Source organism: Orbicella faveolata, unplaced genomic scaffold, assembly GCF_042242905.1.
Source record: "Orbicella faveolata isolate gen_17 unplaced genomic scaffold, um_ofav_v1 contig_15, whole genome shotgun sequence".
Classification (NCBI taxonomy): domain Eukaryota; kingdom Metazoa; phylum Cnidaria; class Anthozoa; order Scleractinia; family Merulinidae; genus Orbicella; species Orbicella faveolata.
In genome coordinates, this window is record NW_028301542.1 from 3,267,981 (window position 1) to 3,281,529 (window position 13,549).

The 13,549-nt window shown below is 39.1% G+C and overlaps 3 protein-coding genes across 3 annotated transcripts; 1 reads left to right on the forward strand and 2 right to left on the reverse strand.

Moving 5' to 3' along the window:
• Positions 1 to 1,487: 1,487 nt before the first annotated feature.
• On the reverse strand, positions 1,488 to 3,399 carry LOC149113148 (uncharacterized). Its single transcript, XM_089287966.1, has one exon. The coding sequence runs from the start codon at positions 2,708 to 2,710 to the stop codon at positions 1,928 to 1,930; it is 783 nt and encodes a 260-aa protein (XP_089144092.1). The 5' UTR covers positions 2,711 to 3,399; the 3' UTR covers positions 1,488 to 1,927.
• A 3,308-nt stretch (positions 3,400 to 6,707) lies between these two features.
• Positions 6,708 to 8,581, forward strand: LOC149113149 (pyroglutamylated RF-amide peptide receptor-like). The gene has a single exon (XM_089287967.1). It carries the CDS (start codon positions 7,030 to 7,032, stop codon positions 8,053 to 8,055), a length of 1,026 nt encoding a protein of 341 aa, XP_089144093.1. The 5' UTR covers positions 6,708 to 7,029; the 3' UTR covers positions 8,056 to 8,581.
• Positions 8,582 to 9,066: 485 nt separating this feature from the next.
• LOC149113150 (E3 ubiquitin-protein ligase TRIM71-like) lies at positions 9,067 to 13,497 on the reverse strand. The gene is made up of 2 exons (XM_089288495.1): positions 12,628 to 13,497; positions 9,067 to 11,262 (listed from the first exon to the last, which is right to left on the reverse strand). The coding sequence occupies exons 1-2, from the start codon at positions 13,480 to 13,482 to the stop codon at positions 10,258 to 10,260; spliced, it is 1,860 nt and encodes a 619-aa protein (XP_089144621.1). The 5' UTR covers positions 13,483 to 13,497; the 3' UTR covers positions 9,067 to 10,257.
• Positions 13,498 to 13,549: the final 52 nt, after the last annotated feature.

Genomic DNA, 13,549 nt, shown 5'->3' on the forward strand with positions numbered 1-13,549 from the left:
AACAACAAACTCTACCCACATATGGCACGAGGCCGAAATTGAATCCAGGCCACATTGGTCAGAGGCGAGCGCTCTCACCGCTGTGCCATTCCTACTTCCCAAGCTCCCCGTCCTGTAGCGGGAGGGGACGGGAATTCTAAAAATCTATTTTAAATTATATCAAAGCACCTCAGCTTCACTGTGTTCTGTTTTAACCCATTTTCTTGTCGGCTTAGGTCTCAGGCAAAGCCTGGCATAAAATGTAGCAGATAGGGTACTTTGTTAAAAGCAATAACAATGGGCTGAGTAAGGGTGACACGCCTTGTAGGGGGACAAAATGTACTTTTGCTTCCCACCTGCCTTTGGCAAATTAATTAAATTAAATTAAATAAGATGATGTTGAAAAAATAAAGAAATCTATGCGTGTCCGTCCACGCGGACGCAATATGAAATCAGGTAATTTATTGCCACTTATTTTGCGGGACTTAATCTTCATAATTTTCGCGATAGCAATTCATAAAAATACCGCAATCAAAGGCCCGCGAAAAAATTAGTGAGGTAACGTTAGCAACGAGAAATTTAATTCCCTGCAACGAAACGTCGACGCTTTCTTCCATGATTAAGTGGCGTTTATGTTTTTCTTCTATTTAAAATTGCGTACTGATGCTCTCGAACACTTCCTGTGAATCCCGGTTACTGAGAAAATTCATAACGAAAATGCTGACCTTTGTACTAAAATACACCGTGCCACAAATTAACTTATCAACCTGTGTTAAGTTTTGTTTTGTTAGGGTTCCGTCCATTGTCATCGTAGAATATGGCTTTGCAAAGTTAAAATCTGTAGGCGGATTCTAAGAGTTTGGTTATAAATATTGATTAATAATATTAAAAAGCGTTGGCTAAATTTTGTTTTTTTTAACAGGATATTTCTGTAAATTGGCAAAATTTAAGGCTTTCGTCCACTCCACGCCGGAGAAATTTAAAAACGGCGTTTTCGATCTAAAAACGTATCAAATGTTGTTTTCTGTCCACACCACGCCGGAGAAATCTGAAAACGCAACAATCATCGGTCTATCGCGGTGCCATCGTTTTCGAAAAGCTCCATTTTCAAAATGTTTTCCGTCCGCACTAGTACTAAAACGAAAAGCCGTCATTTTCAAAATCCTGCGGTGTGAAGAGCTTTTACGAAAAGCTCGGTTTTCGTGTCGGATTAGCGTGGACGGCGGACCTAACCGTAGAAACAGTCCTCGTTTTCAAATTTCTCTGGCGTGATGAGGACGAAGTTAAGTCCCACGACATTTACTTCTTCCATTATTGCGAAATTAAAATTAAGTAGAGACCACGCTTTTCTCCTCACGTAGTCTTTCACTCCTAACCCTCCACATCCTCCTCCCCCTCCACCCCCTGTCCACCCCCCTCCACCCTTTCAGCCCCACAGGCAGGAAAGATTTGCACACAGATAGATGATGGATGACATCTGCGAAGACGAATAAAAAATAAGCAGTATGTGAAGTAAGCAATTTTTCTTAACTGTTTAATGACAAATTGTCAGATAGTACATGGTGTCGACGTTTGAATCGATTACATTTTAAACGCAATGTGTGATGCGAAATATCAGCACACCTAACAGTAAATGACCAATACTGTAGCCAGATAAAAAGTTTTGACTGAGGCAATGTTCGTGGTCAAATTCTCTTCTTAGGTATTTAGGCTGTTTATGATAACTATAAACAGCAAAGGCGAAAAACTGACTGAGGCAAGGGCCCGGGTTAATGTTTAACTGTTACTAGCTACGTCCCTGAAAACTGCTCAAAGGCTCATGCATTAAGAGGGAGTTTTATACATAGCTATATCAAGAAAAAACTATTTCTAAGCAACGGCAAGGCATTTTTTAAACGCGTCAGCTCGTACAGTTTACAAACGCAAATGTCTACAGTCACAGTGTTCTTTACATTTTGGCGCATAAAACTCGTTTTAAACACGCATTTTCCTGTTGAACAATCATAAGCTGTGCATGAATTCTCAGGTTCTCCCTCTCAAGAAAAGCTGCCTTTATTTGTGTTTGCAGTTCTCGGGCTTTTCTCGCGTCCCTTGACTTTTTTGCCGAAGCATTATTTTTCTTTCTTCGCTCCCAATAAGTTTCTCTTTCTTTTGGTCCGTTACGTGCGTGATCGTCTTCTAAAGCGTCTTCTTTTCTCTTCTTTCCAGCAGGTTCGTCGCTTAACTTGTCTTGTTTTTCAGGTCTCTGAGCGATTGTTTTTTCTAACTTGTATTCCTTGTTGTCTTTGTTGGATACCGCTTGAGCTGCGCTCTCAAAGGTGGTAATTTCCTTCGAGTAGTCCCTCGAAACGGGGGAGTTGCCCTCTGTGCTTTTTGTGTGCACCAAGAAAGGCAATATCATTTTCGTGTCTTCATGATGCCCACCATAATTCCCGCCTTCACATGCCAGTGCCCACGATTTCCCCTCACGCGTTCGATGCTGACTGCCCACTTGGAATAACTTCGTCTTTGCTGATAGTGACGAAAGCAACTCACTGCATATCTGGCGGACTCTGTTAGCCTCGCTACTTTCTGGAATGTCTTGAATTAAAACTCTTTTATCTACGAAAGGAGCATTAGCATTTGCAGGGTGAAATATTCCTTGAAAGCTGTACAGAAATCTGGAAGATGTAGCAGCATCGGGTAGGAACGTTGCACTGCTTATCTTGCCGTCTTGTCTTCCTTTCTTCATGTCTATCGCTTTAAATTCAAGTCTAATGTGAAGATTACAGTGTTATTGATTCCTTTTTATCCTCTCTTGTTCAGGAAGCCACCAAAGCTGAACAGGTGTTGCAGGTGCACGTGAGTTTTCGTTTCGTTATATAACACACGGAATAATGCGTAGATGGTGTTTTTCTAGGCGAGTTTTGTGTCGTTATATGCTGTAAGTTCCTGTCAATGTTATTATTACAAGGAATTAGGGGGGTAGTTTGCTATAACAAAAAATAATACTTAACAACGTTAGCTTTTACCGAGCTAAAAGTGTAGAACATCAAGTTGATAAATCTACGCAGCTTTCTTCCTAGCTCACCTCACCTTACCATACAACATTCGCTGGGCCTCATATTTTTTTGTAATTGTCATGTAGAACTCCGTAGCGATTTTCACCGTCACTTCACAACACCCGTCTACTCCCCCCAGGAAACAATGCAAGACGCAGTTTATTTAACCTTATATAACAAGCATTTTGAAAATTGCTTTCACATGGCGTCGGGAAAACGTGAGGTCGACCATTTTGAAAAAAAAAAAGAGGAAAATATTTCTCGTTTTAGTTAACTCACAGCTGTGCAACTGGTTTCACAAGATTCACCGAGAACAACATTGAGAAATTCAATATTCAAAACAAAAAAAGATGATTTTGTTGACTCCACGTGGATTTAAAACACCTCAGAGCATTGTAGAGTAACTATGATTTTTGGAGAGAACTAATTGGCAGTATTCTCAGAAAATCTTTTACTTTAAGAGTCACAGGGCATGGAAAAGCTAAAATCGCTGCAGCGGGCAAAGCAACTGCAAAGGATGTTTAAGAAAGCCACAAAGGCAACGGGGACGACAACGCCACTAACCAAAAGGTTTAATGAGTAATACACTGGTTGTGCTCGCATGGTATAATTCTTGGTTCATTTCTTTGCAACATGAACTGACCCAGTTGTGCGTTATCTAGAGAACGTGAGCTTATACACGTAAATTTCTAATTTTTCTTTTCGACTTTAAACGCCGTGTACCATATTCAGTCTCAGACAATCAAACTAAACGACCTCACTGTATCGCGAGATTCGTACGCGAAATCTAAATTCATTTTAATTATTAATGCACGTTTTCCCTGGCGTCGCTTGCAATCGTGGTTACTCAAATTGCCTAATCATTGCAAACGTCTGCGATAGCTTGCAACTGATGTTATGTAACAAACCCTTTGGAAACACGTGAGTTCAGTATTTTAGAGCGAAGGGAACATCCGTCAGGAACATGCTCTTATCTCAAATCTAGTTTCCTTACACCTTGCGCAAACGCACCCAAGTGGTTCACAAAGGAACTGAAAAGTGTATATCTAAATTTGATTATTTTAACAGACAAAAAGTTCCACCGAAAGCTGTTGATTTGCAAATTAAATTTGCAAATCTTCTAGACTTCTCTGGAGATAGACTGTCGGGAATTAATGATATGCCATTCCTTCGTTGAATATCCAGTGTGTTTTCGTAAAATACCTTCTGTCCTTCTTTTAATTTCTCTAGTTTCGCCTAGTTCGCTTCGTTATCGTGAAACGACCATGGTGATATATTCGTCACAACGTAATATTAACACTGTTTAACCTTTTAATATACCCAATCGTACTTTTAAAAGGAGAAACCAAACATGAATTGTTTTATAATCAACAAATGTTTATCAAAACCTCTTACATGAATGTAAAGTGAGTGAGCTCTTCTTTAATTTAAGGCTGAACAAGGGATGAAACGATCACACACACAAAAAAAACAGATTGTTTTATAAAATGACGTGTATTGCAGATACCATTAGCAGAATTTACCGACTGCATACAGGAACTAGTTGTAGACATTTTAAAAGTTCAGAGCAGTTTACTTTAGCCTTTCCTCAGTTTATCTTTGAGTTTCTTCATAATTTTGAACTTGATTTTGAGCCCCAGTTTTTATACTCTTGCCTGCATTTTCCCGTACCTCCCCACCCTCACGTTAGCCGAATCGCCCTCAGCGGAAAAACAAGCTCGTAATGTTGTTTGTGAGTTCATGCACGTAGTTTAACGTTATATAACAAGCTTTAATTTGTGATTCTCACGCTTTTGGAAAACGTGAGACAGACGTTTTAGGAAATTTAAAAAGAAAGAGAGGAGAGCAAAAGCAACAGCATTTCTCTTTTTAATTTGTCCAAGCAGGGACATATCTTGGCAGGTAATCAAAATTGAAATGATAAAGTGAATTTAGTTTACCAAAACTGCAAATATGCTACTGAAAAATGAATTACTGTATAAAGCATTTTTAATTTGACTGCAATCTTATTCAATAGTTCGCCATTCATTGAATATCAAGCCATGATTTCGGTTTAAAATACTCTCATTTTGACTTGTTTGTTCTGCAGAAAATACTGCTGTTATTTTCCTTTATTTCCTCGAGCGGTCTGTGTTATAATTTTTATTTTGACATGGATATGAAGAGGTGAAATGGGAAGTAGAATTTACACAGTGTTTTTTTTTTTTTTTTTTTTTTTCGTTAACTGTTAAAATTGGATTTGGGTCATTGGGACTGGAAAATATAAACCAAAAATAAGAACTGCACTGGACTTGGGTATGAAATAAGCTGGCGATGGGATATGGGCAAAAACTGGGCTGAGAAATGGGATTTACAGTGTATACCCTCTCTTCAAGCCCCTCTGGTGAGTTGCCTGTTTACAAAGGGCAAAGGCGAGACGAGCGTCTAATAGATAGCTATAGGTTGACATCTAGTCATTTCCCAGTGCCGATGCATTATGCTTTGTGATTGGCTAATCGCTGTTTGAGAATTAAAAAATATACCATGAAAAGGTTTTGTGAGAAGTGCAGTCCCGGTGGCTCTAGTATTTCATACACAAAATACACAGAAAAGAATGAAAATAAGTAGGAGTGCCGCACCTCGTGTTACGGACACCCGCCTGGTTAATGTAATTTGTGATAATCGGTATTGACATAAAGTAATATTATGCCGACACGGGACAGAGAACTGGGTGCGAGCGTAGTACGCGAAGGCTCATGGATAGTATGTTTGTATAAAGAGACGCTTGAGAAACTTGTGACATTCTACGGTCAGCCTTGCCACTAGCACTTTCCCATAAGGTTTATTTTTATGGTGTAATTAGCGTTATATGATTTGTTTTTTCATTCTGTTGTTTATAGATCAACCTTAAAACCCCAAAGGTGGCGCCACTGCATTTGGTCGGGGGTACACGGTCCCTATTTTTCCTAACAAGAGGTTTTTTGCGGTTTACGTGTCCGGCTTAGGCGCATGTAGGGCGTTACTTGATATATCCCTTATCCACTTTAATGCAAGCTTATTGTCGCAATTAAAACATATCTCGGGCCTGGCTGACCAACGCGCCCATGCCTCAACCTTTGACTGTGTTCGGTTGTGTAGTGAGGGTAAAATTGTACACCTGTCTGATTTCCGAGTGAACCTGTGCACAGGATCAGATCACGTGATCACGAGACCAGTATTAACCAATCGGCAGCCTTTGACGAAATTACTGGTAAAGGTAATTAATAAAATCCCTGTTTGAGACCACCTATTGGACATGTTCCTTGAGGTCAAACAATGTTGATATGTCGATGGAAATAAGTTTTCCTTTTGTCTGCAATGGAAAAGTCTTTAATTGTCTTCTCTTCAAGATACTCCATCAAAGCCTCGTAAGGTTATAAGAGCACTTTGAATCTCTCAAACGACGATTTAAACGAGTAGAACAGGTTGGTTTTCCTGTTAGTTTTTTACCATTACGATGTTATAGTTTTGTTTGATGGCGGCAAAAACTCATTTTAAACAGAGCACACACCTTGTGTAATAGCAAACTCTTAGTAAAAAGTACACATTGAATAATGAGGTGACAAATGATAATGCTTAGGTTATTTCTGTTATTTACTCAAATTTGACAAGAAAGAGAATGCAGAAATGAAAAATAAATATATTTTACCGTAAAAAGACAGACCGGGGGCTTTATAATTGATTTTCATTGTACTTGTCCCAAAGTTTCCTTTTTGCCGTTCGTTGTAATCAAACTCTTGATTTTTCGCAGTGGGTTTTATTGACTTAGCTGCACACCAACCTGTGTCCGGAACAGTTAAGAGAAAATTAATATGGCTTTCATCAGACGAGCTATTTCAAGGGGCTATAAGGCTTGCATTTAATCAACGACGTTTGGTAGAGAAAAGCGTGAAATTTCAAGATTTTGAGTCGGATAACAGCGTTTTCTCGCGTTCTGCTAATCGGTGGGTTCGAGACGAAACTCAAAGGACAATCAATTGAAGACACGAAAATGAATCACACTGTAGAAAGCTGGAGTAACACAAGTGAAAAAAATTCTTCATCGCCGCGTCTCTATCGCACAGACTACGTTTTCTTATGGAGCGTCGCTTACTACACGTTGCTTTCATGTGGTGGAGTTCTCAACATCATGGTGGTCTTTGTTATGGTTCGAAGTGGCAAGATACGGCAGAATATTTCAAGCTTTCTGATTTTCCATTTGTCTCTCACGCATCTACTGCTTCACTTGAGCGTTCCAATTTTTTGGAACATTCAATTCTCCAAGGGCAACTCTTCATCATGCAAGGCTCTCGTGCTCATCGACTACGCATGGGCCGCGGCCATTTTTAATAGTTTGGTCGCGATCGCCTGGGATCGACAAAGAAACGTCTTACGACCTTTCGATAGCTTGGCGCCGAGACATTTGAAGACGTATTTTAAACTGGTTGCTGCCATTTGGATTTACGCCTTCATAACGTCTGTTCCTTTTATTTATAGCGTTAGGACACACATTGAAGTAATTTGCTCTAAAGGGAACAACGGCACGGAAACTTGTAAAGAATATAGCTTCTGTGATTTGCCTTCAAAATGGAAAACTCAGCTATCCAAAACAATCTACTTTTTGCTGGCGTTTGTTATTCCATTAATGTACATGTTCCTCACCTACACAAAGGTTGCCGTTAGTTTGTGGAAAAGAAGCAAAAATGGAACAATTCACGGAGCAGTTGCCAAGTGTAAAGTGAAATCAACTCGTTTAATGGTCGTTGCAGTTCTTGGATTTGTCCTTTGCTGGGGGCCGACGTTTTGGGTGGATTTACTGAACGTCTATGGAGTTAGAAGTGAAAACAACTTCGCTCTTCGTATCTGGTGTTACCTAGCGCAGATATCAAGCTCGTGCCTAAACCCTACTATTTACGCATTTTTGAGCCCTGAATTTAGGAAACTTGTTTTCAAATTCTGTTGCTGCTGTTGTACGAGGCGTGTTTTTAGCCGTCGTTGCCGCCATAGTCACACAAATCAGGTGCAACCGGTAATGTGAATTTACCAAGCGACGAGCAAACGGCATCAAGCCCCGTCCACACTACGCCGGAGAAATTTGAAAACGAGGTTTCACTCTGAAAACGCATCAAATGTTTTCCGTTCACACTACGCCGGACGAATTTAAAAACGCATCAATAACCGGTCATTTTGGATTTGTGTTTCAGGAAAACTCGGTCAGGAAAATCACATGATTATCGTGACGCAATCGTTTTCGACAAGATCCGTTTTCAAAATGTTATCCGTCCACACGAAAACGATTCCGGCTCCGGTTTGAAGAGCGTTTTCGAAAAGCTCCGTTTTCGTGACGGATTAGTGTGGACGGTAGGTCTAACCGTAGAAATAAAGCTGCCTTTTCAAACTTCTCTGGCGTAGTGTGGACGCTGCCTCTGAGTCTGCAGAAAAGTACGTTTACACGAATTTCTCTAAGCAGCCACTTAATAAACAGATGCCTTGAGTTGATCTGTTTTGTTCTTCGGTCATTGCAATTGTCGTCATTGTACTAGGGGTCGGCTAGCAGCTCTCGCAAGGTCTCACATGATTGAATGGCTTTCAGATACCCTTTAAGAGGACAATAGAACAAAAAAAAAATGCCCCTAGCTCCAAAACAACAGCAGCTTCTAATCACAAGTCAATCTAACGTTACACGCTTAGACTATTGATTTTGGATTGACTCGCCTCTTCAACTGTTCTTCACCCTGTCTTTAGCCTACTGCTGTATGACGAAGCAAGTGTCATATCCTTACTACTACAAAGAAGGAGGTTTTGAAAAATATATAACAGCGCGCATGCAAAATAGTATCTGTACAAAAGTCATATGATACACAAAGTATAAAGCAACTTCAATCAAGGTCATTCCTCACATTTGCATTGCGCATCCTTACTGCGCATAGTTTATGGCGTCATTAGCGCGCGCTTGTGCACGCGCATATTGAACCTGGAAAACATGACGGATTTGTCTTGTTCTACAAAGTTTGAACAAAAATCTATTGTCACTTTTATTTCAGAGGAATTACCTTAAGACTCGAACAATCTTTATTGAAAACTTTACATAAAAATTACACAAGAGTTTGAAACGGCTAGAAACTATTAACTTGTTTCAATGAAATATAAACCTTTTTTCCTAAAATGTTATTCAGTTGGTAAAACAACAGAAACAGCAAATTATTGAATAACTTTAAATTATTGATATGCGCAAAACTAACGATATTATTAGCATAACCTCTTATCGACTATCGGGGGGGGGATTAAAGATTAACAGACGGTACTTGTACAGGATTAATCTTACAAAATAGCTTCGTGGAGTTTCTGAAATATAATTTTTTTTCTTGTGATAGATGGGTCAGTAGCGTTATGCTTAAACAGTTAGACAGCTTTGTTTTGGTTTCTATTGACTTTGATACTGAGTTGGCATGGCTTAGATAGAGCTTCGTCTCTCGCTGACTATCAGCCGATAGATAGCTTTACGTAAAAAAAGTAAAACTATTTTACCCAAATTAAATTATCCACACCAGGCAATGTTATTTCTTATACAAGATAAAATATTCTTTTCATACACTAAACCGAATCTTCAAATGCATCATTGCAGTATATTCCTATGTTTCTAATATACCATTTTTAACTGAAGCTTCAATGGTACATTCACAGGCCTTGTATATCTCTATACAAGCATATTAATAAAATTGATTAAACAATATCACCATGCATATTACTGATTAAACTGAGAAATTTGGTAAATCAATCAACTGACTAATTAAGTACAATCCTTATAAAATTTTCTTGTCAATCACCTTGTGAAAAGTATAACAAAGTAGATCATTGAATGCTGTGATGCTTTATATGTTTGAAAGTGAAAATATTATTCAAGCGGTTTAAGCTGAATATTAAATATTGCGTATACTAGCTCAAAATCATACTCTAGAATATATAAAAACATTTTGGAATAATGGGTACTTGTCACAAATTTAATTTGAACTCGCGAATATTTTCATCCATCTTCACTGCTTACAAAAACAGTGCAAATCTCATTTTTCCTCCTACGTTTCAATATAAAATTGACAAAATAATCACCTTTTTCTGCATTGGGATTATGGACATAATAATATTTTGTCCCTCTGAGGTTGAATTTCTTTTCTTCGTCATCAGCTTAACCTAATGCTTTAACTGACAAAATAATCAGGCTTATGTTGGAGAAGACATCGTTTCACTCAAATATCTGTATACGATGGTTATTGTATTCAGACACAACAATTCGGCCATTACTTAAAACTGCCGCTGACCATGGAAATTTCAATTCTCCTAAATTGCTGCACTTTGTTCCAAACTTGCCAACAAACTTTCCAGTTAGTTCAAATAGTTGTATTCTATTATTACCTGTATCACAGACCATCAGATGTCCTGACTTGTTCACTGACAAACAATGGGGCTGATTAAACTCCCCGTCTCCTCCACCCTGGTTTCCAAACTGGTACTGAAAGTTTCCATTCCGGTCGTAAACTTTCACGCAGTGTTCATTCAAGTCTGACACTATGAGATATCTATCACACTGAACGCAGTGCAAAGGATAAGTAAAAGAACCCTGCCCACCTATCTTCATTAGAAACTTGCCGTCTGGAGAAAAGATCTTAATCTGTTTGTTACGTGCATCAGCAACAATGATATTTCCATCACTGTCTACAGATAAACCACAAGGATCAGAGAGCTGACTATCAAAGCTTCCCTTCCCACCAAACGAACTTACGTACTCACCCTCCCCACTGAAAATCTGAACCCTAGAATTACTATTGTCAACCACGAAAATGTTTCCATTTCTATGAAATGCTATTCCCGTTGGATGATTAAATTCCCCGGTTTTGTTCCCTTGCCGACCAAAGGATCTCAAGTAATTTCCATCACTGCTGAAGATTTTAACTCTGTTGTTCGCATATTCAGTTACAGCTATCTCGTCCCTGGCATTCGCTGCCACCCCCCAGGGACGGTTAATCATTCCAACAGAGGAACCATAAGTTCCAAAAGATAATACAGGTCTGACCTGAAATGGCTGTACTTTAACAGTAAAAGGACTCCCGAGAACATGCCCTCCGTTTACTTTTACTGTCACTTGGTATTTGCCCGTTTCTTTTGGAGAATAACTGATCTTGCAGCTTCCATCCTTATTGTCATTTAGTATATTCTCAGCTCCGACTATTGCATTTCTAGCTCTCTGATTGGCTCAAAAACTCCGACTATGAGCCATTAGTCGGAGTTTTACCTTATATGGAAAACAGTGCGCCAAGTTTAAAAATTTTCCGCTCTGTAAAATTGTTGAAATAAAAATCGGCGGCAAAAACCCGATGAAGAATATACTAAAACAATTATTCCATTCGACCTTGTTGGATATGAAGTGATCATAACCAACTCGCGCTACGCGCTCGTTGGTTATTTATCACTTCATATCCAACGCGGTTTCATGGAATAATTGTTAAGAGCAGCTTCGCCTAAATATCAACTAGACTTGGAAATAGCGAAAAAATCGAATTTCTTCAAACTCGCCTAGAATGAAGCCCTACGGGCACTTGTTACAAAAATATTGTTTTAAGTTCGATAAATCAAAAATTTTTTTTTTTACGCAATTTTTTCGTTTCGATGTCCCAAATCGGCCAAAATCGATCGAAAATGAGCGGCATATTCAGAGGCTCGTAAACTCAAAAGTAAAAATCTTCATAACAAACTGATTACACGTTGTATTTGTACTTCCTTTCTTGTATATTTAGAGCTAAACAGATCGCGATTTGATTAGAACCAAAATATTTCATGATTTTTCTAAATTAACGACCCAAGACAGCTAAAGAAGAGGTCTACATTTAGCCTATTTTCAAATGCTAAAAAGGCGTTCTGGTACACGGCTTTTCCCAAAACGACTTCTTTGGTCTGAAAGAGCATTGTTTCTTCTTCAAATTAGTGAAATAAAATTTTTGGGTAAATAAAATCGCGAGCGCTGAGATAGCGAACTAAATGCAGCACTTCTTCCTGAAAACGTGACCTTTGACCCAAGCGTAACGAAACCGAATACTGCAAGAAAACCCGGAAGAAAAGCAAACGCTTCGTTATTTTGAAACATTTTCTAGTGATATCTCTCCGAAACCATTATTGCAAGAAACTATTTCCAGATATGAAATCTTACAGGGTCAAAGAAGGAGCTAAAGGGCGCATTTTGACACAATAACTTTGTTTGCTGAGAATTGAAGTCAATGACCGTTAACGAATTCCAGTGAAATTTGCGAACTTGAACTATGTTACCCGATACTTACCTGAATATTTATACTGATTTATAGAAGAGTCGTCTTCTTGGATTAACCTTCAAAAGAAGCTGGATCCACATTTGGAAACAAATGTTTAATGTTCCGTGACCTGCTCGCTGCTATAAATTCCATGCACATGCCGACCGCATGTTTGTCGTAAAACGAACTGAACTCCACTGACAGTTTCCATAGGCAACCCCAAAATACACAATGCCGCAAAATGTAAAGTGAAATTGGCTGTCTTCGGGAACAGTTAGAAGCTAGAGTCACGTTCCATTGCCTTTGAAAAGTGCGTCTTCGCCTTGTTGTATGAGCTTAGCGTAGTCTTCATCAAGCTGACGAATGATGTTCATCTTTGCTTTTAAATTGTTCCTTTGTGTTTCAACCATAGATTTCATCTGAATCTTCTGTGTTTCTGCTTCTTCTTGCATTAAGTTCATTGTATGGGTTTTGTGGCCTAATGTGACACAAGTTTGGCAAACTGCCGTTTCACAGTCCTTGCAAAAGAATTTCAGTTCTTCTTCCGCATGTCCCTGTTTAAGACAAAACACAGGCCGCTTCAACACATCTTCATAGTCCTTGTCTTGAAAGTCTTTAAGCGCCAGAACACGGTGATCTTTATTGCGTCGCATGATGTCGTGGGCAGTTACGCACGCTTGACAATAAAATATGCAACATTGGAAACAGTAAGAAGTCTCGGAGCTTTTCTTCTCACAATTTCCACATTTTACTTGGCTGTCTTTACACTCTTTAATAGCCAGCACATCAATCAAGCCATTCAGGTAAAAACTGGTTGGAAGATCTTTCAGATCGCCACTTTCAGGTACTCTGCTAACGGCTTGACACTTTGGGCATCTGATTGTGTTGCGGCCATGGCTTGTCTTATGCCATTGTTTCAAGCAGTGCAGACAAAAACTGTGTAAGCATGGCAGATGTTTTGGATCAGTAAATATGTCGGAACACACCGAGCAAGACACTTCTTCACGGAGATTTTGAAGCAACGTTTTGATATCCATGTTGTCTTCAGAGACAAGCGAGCTAGTAAAGCAAGGTTTTCGTGGAATGCAACTCGAAAGAATGAAGTCTTGTGACTTTCTTTTTTTAGCTCTTCTAAGAATCTGCTGTTTATTATGATAAATGTTTTTCATTGCACGAACCAATCATGATCGTTGTTTTTGACGGGTGTTCTTCGGTTTCTGATTCCAAGGAATGCGA

Bases quoted from the DNA above. Each gene is read 5' to 3' on its own strand.
- LOC149113148 (XM_089287966.1), bottom strand. From the start codon at position 2,710: ATGAAGAAAGGAAGACAAGACGGCAAGATAAGCAGTGCAACGTTCCTA.
- LOC149113150 (XM_089288495.1), bottom strand. From the start codon at position 13,482: ATGAAAAACATTTATCATAATAAACAGCAGATTCTTAGAAGAGCTAAA. The intron at 11,263-12,627 runs GCACTTTTCAAA...AGTTTTTGAGCC, and splicing joins TCATACAACAAGGCGAAGAC to AATCAGAGAGCTAGAAATGC.
- LOC149113149 (XM_089287967.1), top strand. From the start codon at position 7,030: ATGAATCACACTGTAGAAAGCTGGAGTAACACAAGTGAAAAAAATTCT.